The sequence below is a fragment of the Hyperolius riggenbachi genome, chromosome 10, assembly GCF_040937935.1.
Source record: "Hyperolius riggenbachi isolate aHypRig1 chromosome 10, aHypRig1.pri, whole genome shotgun sequence".
NCBI classification, from domain to species: Eukaryota; Metazoa; Chordata; class Amphibia; order Anura; family Hyperoliidae; genus Hyperolius; species Hyperolius riggenbachi.
In genome coordinates this window covers 33,211,496-33,224,525 of record NC_090655.1, presented here as the reverse complement: position 1 = coordinate 33,224,525, position 13,030 = coordinate 33,211,496, and the positions used below count along the sequence as shown (strand labels likewise).

At 42.3% G+C, this 13,030-nt stretch overlaps 1 protein-coding gene across 8 annotated transcripts in view; it reads left to right on the top strand.

Moving 5' to 3' along the window:
* The window catches only part of LOC137536250 (pancreatic lipase-related protein 2-like), an 89,795-nt gene extending 77,291 nt beyond the window's left edge, over positions 1-12,504 (top strand). For 7 of the 8 annotated variants that reach the window (XM_068258380.1, XM_068258379.1, XM_068258374.1 and 4 more), the window contains 3 exons: positions 572-683; positions 3,395-3,568; positions 12,308-12,504. In XM_068258380.1, the coding sequence (XP_068114481.1) occupies positions 572-683; positions 3,395-3,568; positions 12,308-12,386 (365 nt within the window). In that variant the 3' untranslated portion in view covers positions 12,387-12,504. Of the gene's footprint in view, positions 1-571; positions 684-3,394; positions 3,569-5,141; positions 5,303-12,307 lie in introns of those variants that run through there. The other variant, XM_068258375.1, reaches the window with a different exon arrangement.
* The last annotated feature ends 526 nt before the right edge of the window (positions 12,505-13,030 follow it).

The window sequence follows — 13,030 nt, the reverse complement described above, 5'->3', positions numbered from 1 at the left end:
GGATTCTAGTTACTGATTGGTTGCTGTGGGTGGGGCCGGCCGCTAATTGGGTGGCTAAGTGTATTTTAGCTGTGCTGGTTCACTTGCTCACTGCCCGTGATAGCAATCAGTACGCTGGTGCTGGGATTCTGGGATTTATTGTATTATTGTGTGATTAGTCTAGTTGCTTTGATAGATATACTGTATATGCAGTGTTTGCGATATATATCTATCCTTTAGACAAGTGTTGTTATTTTCTTGATATACTGTGTATGACTTTTGCTACTCCTTGACTACGATTCTGCCTTTGCCTATTTGTACCTCAGCCATCTGACCACCCGTGTATGGTCTTAGCCTGTTTAACGACCTAGCTTTTGTCTCAGCCTATTGTACCTCAGCCATCTGACTACCCGTGTATGACCCTAGCTTACGTTTTGATTACGATTTATCTAGACTCCTGTGTATACGTCTTATACCAAGCGTGATACATACTACATGGAAGTGTTAAAATTGTGCTTAACATCTATTGCCTGCCTGTTTCTGATCCCCCTTCCTAGAATGCACATTAGGCTGTTCTCTCTTGTGGCTGCAGGCTACAGATATAAGATCTCCTCGTCTCTGGCTGGTGTGAGAGAGATCTCTGGACAAGTCTACATATCTCTATCCAGTGATGAGGTTTCTACACCTGAATATGAACTTCTCAAGTAAGTCTTATAACATGAGGTTTAAAATGGTCTGTACTTAGGAAAGGTGCTATTAGATGGGAAACCATTCATTAACCCTTTAGCAGACAATCTGGGCTTGCAAGTGCTCCAGGCCAATTTATTTTAGCACATTTTTTTTTATTTCTTATTTGTTACAGTTCATTGCTGCTAATTAGTACTGCTGTAACGTGTATTTATGGCCACTTGTCACTAGGGGGCAGTGTGAGAATATAACAGAGGTCTTCAGCTTTCAGTTTCTATATCCTCTGCTAGCAGAGAGACATCAAAGCACTCCAAGAATTTACAGTACAGGGAGTTCTGCCAGCTGAGGTCAAAAGTCGTGCACTATCTAAAACAAGATAATACTTTTGAAGCTGCTAATGAGATAAATAAAAGGACTGCTGTAGCAAAGAGGAGGCCTTGCTGCTTCCCTTATAAGTCTCTCTGTAGTCAGACAAATAATAGCAAAATAAAATTCTTAAAGTGTAACTGTCGGGCATAAAATAAAAAATCAATTCTTTAGTTTTATCTGGTAAACAAGTAATAAGGATGCTAATCAGGCAATCCAAAAGTTAAAATCACTTTGACTTTTCTTGTTGATAAATGATCATTCCCCAGTTTACCTGACTCTTATTTGGTACGTTGCTGCACAAAGGAAGTAGCATGTTGGATTGTCTTTTTTTGCTTCTTTATTTCCCCTCAGACTTATCTAATGTACAGAAGCAAAAAATGACAACTCAGCATGCCCTGCAACTTCCTTTTTGTGTACCAAATTGTGTGTGTACCAAATAAGAGTCAGGTAAACTGGGGAATGATCATTTATGAACAAGAAAAGTAACAGAGATTTTAACTTTTGGATTGCTTGATTAGCATCCTTATTACTTGTTTACCAGATACAAATAAAGAATTGATTTTTGATTTTATGCTCGACAGTTACACTTTAAGTTACTTTAAAAAACGTGCTGTGTATGTCACTTTCTGTATGACAACCTCATCTGTCAACAGAGCAGCTGATGGGGACAACACTCTCCCCCATACACTTGGTATCTTCCACCCGCCTCCAGCCGCGCCCGACGTACGCTTCAGGAGGATGCTGGGAAGCACTACGCGGCTGGAGGCGGGCTAAAGGCTGCGCAGTCGCACTCACGGCAAAGCGTACTGCGCAGCCGCGGATCAAGGCGGCGGCCATCTTACTGGTGGAATGGATGCGACCCGTTCGGTGGGGTCGGGCAAAGCCCTGGGGGAACCGAAAACTCTAGATTGACGGCAGAAGGGATCGGAGGACGAGCAGGGCGTCTTCCGTGGATTGTGATAATAAAAAGGTAAAGCGTCATTTTAGTAATTTTGGCCTCGGAAATCCTTTAAATCAGGTAGGAGAAAATAATCTCGTCACCATTCAAAAAGATGTGGCAAAAAGTAATTTACCCGCCTGTCTAACAAGGTCACCATCTGGAATTAACAAAGCAAATAGGTAAGAGCCTCCTATTGGATAATAACTTAATGGGTGATTATGAGCCCAAAGAATGAGGTCACCTGACTACCTGAATATACTGAATGTCCAGGTTATTCCATTAGTGTTTCGGGGAGCATGTAACATAATTTCCACACATGGATTGGCCACCACAGAGTCCAGACCCCAACCTAATTGAGAATTTTTGGGATGTGCTGGAGAAGAACTTGCAGGCCTGTCTCTCTCAACATCTCTTCAAAATCTTAGCAAAAAAATGTAAATAATAGCGGGCAGAAATAAATGTTGTGGCATTTATTCACCCTTTCACTCTGGCCTACTACCCCTCACAAGTGCTCTAACCCTACAGCTGAACTCTGGTCCCCTACCATTCGTGTCCTTACCTCTCCCTCTAGATTGTAAGCCTTTGGGCAGGGTCCTCCTCCTTTTGTGTCCTACCTGATCTTGCACCTCCATTACTGTGCACCCATGCTATGCATCTGAGTGAACCTAACTTGCCTAATCTCCATGCTCTCCTCCAGTGACTGACTAAGCATTACCTGGTACTCATACTGTGCTGTGTGATCTGGTTTTCTTGTATTCCTGTATTGTCATATTGCTGTATGTCATCACTAAATATTGTCTGTAACCTAAATTAATGTTCAGCGCTGCATAATATGTTGGCGCTTTATAAATTCAATAAATAATAATAATATTAATTGCAGAAGCTCATCAAAATGATGCCACAGCAAAAGCATGCTGTTTCCAGGGGCGTAGCAATAGGGGGTGCAGAGGTAGCGACCGCATCGGGGCCCTTGGGCCAGAGAGGCCCCAAAGGGCCATCCCTCAACTACAGTATTAGCTCTCTATTGGTCCTGTGCTCATAATAATCACTTCTATAGATACTTTGAATAGTGGTAATCATTAATAAACTGTTCCCCATCCCCTTCTTGCACCTCTGACACTGTAGTTGCCATTGGCAAATTTTGGTGCACCGTATCAATTGCTATGTATAGAGTGCTTGGGGGCCCCATGTAAAACTTGCATCGGGGCCCACAGCTCCTTAGCTACGCCACTGGCTGTTTCCAAGGCTAAAAATGGCCCGACAAAACATTCAAGTGTGTGACTTTCTTTTTTTGGGGGGGAGGAAGAGGGGCAGGCAGTATATTTCATTTGTTTTTATTTATTTATCTTTTAAATATTCCAAGTACATCCCTCATGCCCTTAGTTTCCTTCTTTCATAATCCAAATTTTCTGTTTCTAGCGGGACTCTCCTGCCTGGTAACACATATTCCAAGTTTATTGATTCTGGGGTAAAACTTGATGGACTCAATTGTGTGAACTTCCGCTGGGCTCTGGCCCTTCTGAAGATAAACGTCTTCCAGTTCCAGCTTGGAATGGACCACGTGGATGTCCAGTTCGGGGAAGATGGAACAATGTAAGTGGCTTGTTGCATTCTGTTCTCTATACTGCTGGGTGACAATGGGGAGTGGGCTGATATGTCATCTGCATTCCAGCAGTGAACTGTACTTACACAGATCAAGTAGAGGTGGAGGAAGTGATGCATACCCTAGACTAGTGTTGGGCGAACAGTGTTCGCCACTGTTCGGGTTCTGCAGAACATCACCCTGTTCAGGTGATGTTCGAGTTCGGCCGAACACCTGGTGGTGTTCGGCCAAACTGTTCGGGTTCGCCCGAACTGCTCAATGCCCGGCCGAACAGGGCCCCTGTTCGGCCGAACAGGGCCCTGTTCGGCCGAATACGGCCCCCCTATGGGGTCGCAGGCATAAGGGGGGAGCATGCCCCGATCGCGGGGGGAGGTCGGAAATTCCCCCCACCCCCTCCGCTAGCGCTCCCCCCCCCTCTGCCCGCTTCCCCATACAAAAGTTTAAGGAAAGTACCTGTAATAGTGGATGGCCTGGCAGTGGCACTGTGGAGTGAGGAGGAGGAGTCCGGAGAGTGACGCGTTAAGGGAGGCCGGGCAGCGGGCGGTTCAGCGGTAGTACCCTTGTGGTACTTCCGCCCTTTCTCTGACCTCACGCCCGCTGCCCGGCCTCCCTCAATGCGTCACTCTCCGGACTCCTCCTCCTCACTCCACAGTGCCACTGCCAGGCCATCCACTATTACAGGTACTTTGCTTAAACTTTTGTATGGGGAAGCGGGCAGAGGGGGGAGCGCTAGCGGAGGGGGTGGGGGGAATTTCCGACCCCCCCCCCCCCGCGATCGGGGCATGCTCCCCCCTTATGCCTGCGACCCCATAGGGCCCCCAAAAGCGGGATGTTCGGGAAGTTCTGGGTTCGGCCCGAACATGCCGAACATCTCGGCCATGTTCGGCGAACTTTCCTGAACCCGAACATCCAGGTGTTCGCCCATCACTACCATAGACCATGACCCATATAGTTCTGGGTGCTCAGAACAATGGTAACTGGTTAACCACTAGATCAGAAGAGTAAATGGGTCAGCACTCCAATCAAAAGTTAACTGTGTTTATGCTGCATATTAAAATATTCCAACATTTCGAGACAACGATGTGTCTCAAGGACAATAATTAAATACAACGATATGCTGCGCCACCTGTAAAATGTTTGCACAAACCCAATGTCCACACTCAATTATCAGCAATGTCCTGTTCTAGTGCGCTATGGTCAATCCACTTGAAGCTGTACAACACCACATAAATAGTCCACTGAGCTCTCCCAGGACCCTGCAACGATAGCTTCACATAGCGTAATACTGTTTCATCTTTCAGAAGGCAAACTTCAACACAACTTCCGTGCAGTGTAATATTGTGTTCCCACCAACTCATCAAACAAGAGGCTCACCAGATCCAAACCACTTATCTTCAGGTGGCAATCGCGTTCAAATCGTGTGTCTCACCCCGCTCATCAGTGATCCACACTTAGCATCAACTTGTAAAATTAGGCCTTTTTAATAAAACAGATTAAAAAACTTCATTGCGCAGTATATCCATACGATTCTAATATCTCAACTCCACTTCTCACGCACTCCAGCAACTTACAAGCTTAAAAGGTGGATGGTGTGCTACAGTGGTGGATCTCCCAGGCTTAGCGTCAAACACTCCGTGCAGTATCCACGGCGTCCCGCGCTCCCGGACGTTTGCACCCGCCTAGGTCCTTCCGCGTTCCACCTCCACTCCGTGACGTGCATCAGACGTACTGGCTGGCTAACCAGAACTACAAAAAAAGCCATAAGCGCACCGTAAGAATAAAGGATTGCTGTACATTGAGTTTGTTATCAAATGAATAGCCCTGGTTGCTAGCTTTCTATAATGTTGATATGTGTGGTCTTTTTCTGCTGTCCAGGCTCTTATGGGGCTATGCAAACAAAGTATGGAGCTAAAATACTTTGCGGAAAAAAATGGCCTGTACAAAGCCACATGAACACTTTGGCATTCATGGCCTGCTAGATGCGTACATGCAAAAAGGTGTGCAGTGAAAAAATGGCACGGCTGGATAACAAAATGGCGCCAGTGAATAACAAAATCTGATAACGATAAACATCATTGTCAAACTTGGTTAATGATAAATACCGTTGTAAACACAGATGGGAAATAATAACGAAAAGATATTAACGTTAAAAAAAATCTTTAAGTAAGTCAACAATACAGATTAACCCAACCCTACTATCACACAGAACCCTCCCCTGATGGTGCCTAAAACTAACCAATCCCCTGGTGACGCCTATCCCTAACCACCCCCCTGGTGGTGCCTAACCCTAACCACGCCCCCTGTGTTGCCTAAAACTAACCGCTGCCCGGTTGGTGCCTAACCCTAACCATTCCCTCTGCAGAAACACCCTTTTGCACATAGAAACCATAATATCTTTTATAATGTAAAATCTACAAACAAACAAAATAATATGACAAAAACTATAATGTTGCTGTAACGCTGGTTATTATTGAATTCACTTATTATACGATAAATTGTGGTCAGATCGTCACCTATGGTCATACACGTGAAATCAGAAGTATGCGGTACAAAAGGACTGAGGCAAGGCTAGGTAAATAACAGGCTGAGTTCATATACTGGTGGTCAGATGACTGAAGTACAGAAGGCTGAGACAAGGACTAAGCTGTTTAACAGGCTGAAGTCATACACATAAGATCAGATGGCTGAGGTACAGACAAGGAGTAGACAGTCAGAGTGAGGGACTAGCCGGGTCATAAACAGAAAAACAATCAGGAGAATATACAATTTACAATATACAAGACTGATCTATATATTGGCAGTGTCTGTATATATATATATATATATATATATATATATATAGATAGATAGATAGATAGATAGATAGATAGATAGATAGATAGATATAGATTCTATATATATATATATATATATATATATATATATATATATATATATACAGTGGTGTGAAAAACTATTTGCCCCCTTCCTGATTTCTTATTCTTTTGCATGTTTGTCACACTTAAATGTTTCTGCTCATCAAAAACCGTTAACTATTAGTCAAAGATAACATAATTGAACACAAAATGCAGTTTTAAATGATGTTTTTTATTATTTAGCGAGAAAAAAATCTCAAAACCTACATGGCCCAGTGTGAAAAAGAAATTGCCCCCTGAACCTAATAACTGGTTGGGCCACCCTTAGCAGCAATAACTGCAATCAAGCATTTGCGATAACTTGCAACGAGTCTTTTACAGCGCTCTGGAGGAATTTTGGCCCACTCATCTTTGCAGAATTGTTGTAATTCAGCTTTATTTGAGGGTTTTCTAGCATGAACCACCTTTTTAAGGTCTTCATTTTGTTTTTCTTCAGCCATTCAGAGGTGAATTTGCTGGTGTGTTTTGGGTCATTGTCCTGCTGCAGCACCTAAGATCGCTTCAGCTTGAGTTGACAAACAGATGGCCGGACATTCTCCTTCAGGATTTTTTGGCAGACAGTAGAATTCATGGTTCCATCTATCACAGCATGCCTTCCAGGTCCTGAAGCAGTAAACCAACCCCAGACCATCACACTAGCACCACCATATTTTACTGTTGGTATGATGTTCTTCTGCTGAAATGCTGTGTTACTTCTACACCAGATGTAACGGGACAAGCACCTTCCAAAAAGTTCAACTTTTGTCTCGTTGGTCCACAAGGTATTTTCCCAAAAGTCTTGGCAATCATTGAAATGTTTTTTTAGCAAAATTGAGACGAGCCTTAATGTTCTTTTTGCTTAAAAGTGGTTTGCGCCTTGGATATCTTCCATGCAGGCCGTTTTTGCCCAGTCTCTTTCTTATGGTGGAGTCGTGAACACTGACCTTAATTGAGACAAGTGAGGCCTGCAGTTCTTTAGATGTTGTCCTGGGGTCTTTTGTGGCCTCTCGGATGAGTTTTCTCTGCGCTCTTGGGGTAATTTTGGTCGGCCGGCCACTCCTGGGAAGGTTCATCACTGTTCCATGTGTTTGCCATTTGTGGATAATGGCTCTCACTGTGGTTTGCTGGAGTCCCAAAGCTTTAGAAATGGCTTTATAACCTTTACCAGACTGATAGATCTCAATTACTTTTGTTCTCATTTGTTCCTGAATTTCTTTGGATCTTGGCATGATGTCTAGCTTTTGAGGTGCTTTTGGTCTACTTCTCTGTGTCAGATAGCTCCTATTTAAGTGATTTCTTGATTGAAACAGGTGTGGCAGTAATCAGGCCTGGGGGTGACTACAGAAATTGAACTCAGGTGTAATAACCCACCTTTAAGTTATTTTTTAACAAGGGGGGGCAATCACTTTTTCACACAGGGCCATGTAGAATTGGAGGTTTTTTTTCTCAGTAAATAATAAAAACCATCATTTAAAACTGCATTTTGTGTTCAATTAGGTTATCTTTGACTAATAGTTAACGGTTTTTGATGAGCAGAAACATTTAAGTGTGACAAACATGCAAAAGAATAAGAAATCAGGAAGGGGGCAAATAGTTTTTCACACCACTATATATATATATATATATATATAGATAGATAGAGAGATAGAGAGATAGAGAGATAGAGAGATAGAGAGATAGAGAGATAGAGAGATAGAGAGATAGAGAGATAGAGAGATAGAGATAGATATAGATATAGATATAGATAGATATAGAGATATATATATAGATTATAGATATATATAGATATATATAGATATATATACTGTATATACTCGGGTATAAGTCGCAAAATTTAGGACTGATTCAAAGTAAAAAAGTGGGGGGGTCAACTTATAGTCGCATAGTCCTAAATTTTGCGACTTACAGCCTGAGTGGGGTGAGGGTGTGTGTTATGGATGTGGGGTGTGTGTGTGTGTGGAGGGGTTACTCACCATCCATCGCTGGGCGCAGTGTCCTCTTTTCCTCTCTTCTCCCTCACTCGCGCGTCTGCCCCCTTAAGAGAGATGGTCCGGCTCCCGATGTCACATGACGTCGGGACCGGAAGTTACCGCGCGAGTGGAGGAGAAGCGAGCAGAAGAGAGGAGACTGCGCTCAGCGGTGGATGGTGAGAGGAGACTGCTGCAGCGGCGGGGAAAGCAGGCATGGAGGCAAACATCCCACCTTCCACAGCCTCTATCCTCCATCTACTTCCTCTCCCACGCATCCCCTTGTGCTGATACCAGCGTCTCCTGTGATGATGTCATCACAGGAAACGCTGGTATCAACGCATGGGATGCCTGGGAGAGGAAGTAGATGGAGGATAGAAGGTGAGATGTTTGCCTCCATGCCCACTCTCCCCACCGCTGCAGCCTATACATGGGGGCAACTGTACTGGCTACCTACCTATGCTGCTGGCAACTATACTGGCTACCTACCTATACTACTGGCAACTATACTGGCTACCTACCTATGCTACTGGCAACTATACTGGCTACCTACCTATACTAATGGCAACTATACTGGCTACCTACCTATGCTATTGGCAACTATACTGGCTACCTACCTATACTAATGGCAACTATACTGGCTACCTACCTATGCTACTGGCAACTATACTGGCTACCTACCTATACTAATGGCAACTATACTGGCTACCTACCTATGCTACTGGCAACTATACTGGCTACCTACCTATGCTACTGGCAACTATACTGGCTACCTACCTATTCTACTGGCAACTATACTGGCTACCTACCTATGCTAATGGCAACTATACTGGCTACCTACCTATGCTACTGGCAACTATACTGGCTACCTACCTATGCTACTGGCAACTATACTGGCTACCTACCTATACTGGGGGCAACTATACCTGGCTGCCTACCTATGCTGGCTACCTATACTGGAGGCAGATACCTGGCTGGCTTACCTATAGACTCTATAGACTTACCTATAGACTTATACTTGAATAATTGGAAAAATCCACCTTGTGAGGGTCAAATTTTGGGGGTCGACTTATACACGGGGTCGACTTGTATCCGAGTATATACGGTAGATTATAGATATATATCTATATAGATATATATATATATCTATATCTATATATATATATATATATATATATATATATATATATAGCTCTGAAGACTAGCCAATCTAGGCTCAGTAGCAAGACAAGGTCCAGCGCTCAGTGAACTGATAGCTATAACGGACAGTGAGCAACTGAATGCTCAGAGCTTATATAGCAGGAATACATCACAGACCAAGTACCCAGGAAAATCGGACCAATCAGCAATATCCCTGCAGCAAGTGTCAGCTGACCACAGGAATCAGCTGACACACCTCAGACACGCCTCCTTAACCTATAAAGGCAGCTCTGAGCTGCGTGTATCCTCCTAGGGAGACTGCCAGAAACAACACGCTGACTCACATCTACAGGGGAGTCGGGGATTAGAGTCTATGAAGGCACCCTTTTCGTCCACCCTTAGCCAACGTCCTTTTTTTCTGCTACCTACCGCAAAAAAAGGCGTCTGGAAAAAAGGGCCCGGGATATAGACAAAATTATAAGTTTTTATCTAAAACAATATTTTTCGTTTCTATATTATAAATGAAAATCAAGTGCTAAATATGTTGAATGAATGGTAATGAAATGGCAAAATACCGTCTATAACAAAAAAAACGATATTTACATTTGTATTAAGCATAGGAATACAATTGTAGATATTACAGGTATTTTAGTGCAACTATACCTAGCAGTACTCTCACAGGGAACTCTCCCTATACCTATCCCTAACCCCTAGACCCCCCCCCCCCCTTGCTGGTAATAAACATAGTTTGATAAATTATATATATATTTAACAAATATTGTACTGGAACTATACCTGACCCTACTCTCACACAGAACCCTCCCTGTACCTATCCCCTAGACCCCCCTTGTGGTGCCTAACCCTAAAATACTCCTTGTGCTGCCTAACCCTAACCACTCCCTGGTGGTGCCTAACCCTAACCACCCCTGGTGGTGCCTAACCCTAACCACCCCCTGGTGGTGCCTAACCCTAACCACCCCCTGGTGGTGCCTAACCCTAAAACCCTCTGGTGGTGCTTAACCCTAACCATCCCCCCCTTGTGGTGCCTAAACCTAACCATCCCCCTGGTGGTGCCTAACCCTAACCATCCCCACTGCACAAACACCCTTACATACATAAAAACAATAATATATTTGATACCATAAAATAATTCACTACAAATAACATGAATAGAATAATGTATATATTTTTAATGGAATAAATAGCCTTACAATCACGTACGCATTAAAAATCTTAAAATAACAGTAATATTAAAAGCGGTATATTAGTAAAATAATCTGAAAACTATAATTTACACATTAGAAGACTGTGAAAACAAGGTTAATACCAAAAGCGATATATTTGTAATGCAAAAAGCTTGAAAACGATATTTAAGCATTATACTTATGAAAACAAATTTTAAAACGATAAAATACATGAAAATTAAATTTACTTATTACAGCCCTTAAAGGGGAACTGAAGAGAGAGGTATATGGAGGCTGTCATGTTTATTTCCTTTTAATCAATACCAGTTGCCTGGCAGCCCTGCTGGTCTATTTCTCTGCAGTAGTATCTGATTAAAACCAGAAACAAGCATGCAGCTAGTCTTGTCAGATCAGACTTATAAGTCTGAACCACTGAAACACCTGATCTGCTGCATACTTGTTCAGGGGCTATGGCTAATAGTATTAGAGGCAGAGGATCAGCAGGGCTGCCAGGCAACTGGTATTGTCTAAAAGGAAATAAACATGACAGCCTCCATATACCTCTCTCTTCAGTTCCCCTTTAAAGCGAAATTTAAAAATGATAAAATAAGTTAAAATGAAAGTGAAAACAAATTTGTAAATGATATGTGTCATAAACCTTATTCTGTAAACGAAAAGTTTTGTTATCTCGATCCCTGCAACCGCTATTTCTCGGACACCCTGATTTCTTCTCTGGCGTCTGATAGCCGATATCTTGCATGCCAGCCTATGGTGCGCCCTTTATTATGCATATGCGCCCTTTTTTCCTGCTAGATGCCCAACTAGCTATCAACTGAGAGATATGTTGTATAATTTTAACCTTGATAAGTTGTAGAATAGATTTTAGGGTGTGTTAGGGTTGAGGCCTATGGCTTGTGAATTTTTTTTTTTTTTTTGTGACAAACTGAATCAAAAGCAATACATTTTTTATTTTAATATATTCTGTACTAAAATAAAAAGTTGGTAAAATGAAAACAAAATGACTGAATTTAAAATAGAATACATAATTTGTTACTATTTAAATATGTATGCCATGAGGGTATATCATTGTTAATTTTGCAAATAAGGGCTTGTAATTATTGCTAGGGTACAATGGAAAAAAAAAAAACACAACATAGAGAAAATTATACCTTTATTTCCAAATAAAATATTATCCCCATACATTGCACTGGGGACATAATTTAAATGTTGGGGTAACCAGGGCAAATAAAACGTTATTTTAAACTATAGGTGATGAAAATTATGTATTTTTTTCCTCATCTTTTTTTTGTTTAAAATGCATAAAAAATAAAATGGCTAAAAAAGGCCTAATTAGTGGTGAAAGAACAAGATATAGATCATTTCGGTGCGAAAAGTAGTGATAAAGTTATTGGCAAATTAATGGGAGGATGTGAAAACGCTAAAGCCTGACTCGGTTAAATTGTTTAGAAAGTTATTACTATGCAATATGTTACATAAATTAATTGACATATCATAGCAAACAAATCACCCTTTTTCGTTCACAGACACTCTTGTCGCTCCTTCTTCTGGACAGTCAGGGATAATGTGGTGCAGACGCTGGGACCCTGCAGACAACAGAGCTGAAACTCTGAATATGGGGGCAAACACTGTGAGAGACTAAATACGGAGTGGACACTTTGAAGTTATAGACAATGACGGGATGAGGTCAGAGGTCACTGGCATTAAAGATACCCAGAAAATCCACCTTATTTATTAGCAGGGTCCAAGTGCCCTACTGCCACCCCATTAATTTATGTATCCACCAATAATTGTAGCCATCACTATGACAAAGAGTCTAAAGACCCTTGCTCCAAAATCTTCCAGCCCCCAAATCTAACATCAATACAGGTAGTCCCCGGTTAACGAACGAGATAGGGACTGTATGTTCAGTCTTAAACTGAATCCGTTCTTAAGTCAGAACATTGTGTCATCTCTGTCCCCTGTACCTCCTCATGCTCCCCTGTGCCTCCAGTGTCCCCCTCTGTGTCACCTCTGCCCTCTGTACCCTGCTTATACAAGTTTAAAAGGCATTTTTTTCCTTTGAATTTTTTTTTAATCGATTTTCTCAAAAACTACAAGTCCAATTTAAAAAAAAAAATTGGGGCTTGATCCCATGGAAATGCAGAATCCATGCCGTTCATATCGGCGGGTCGTTCATCAGTCGGGAGTTCGTTAGTCGGGGACTACTGTACTATTCATAGAGGTAATAATTGATTTGGTCAGCAAGA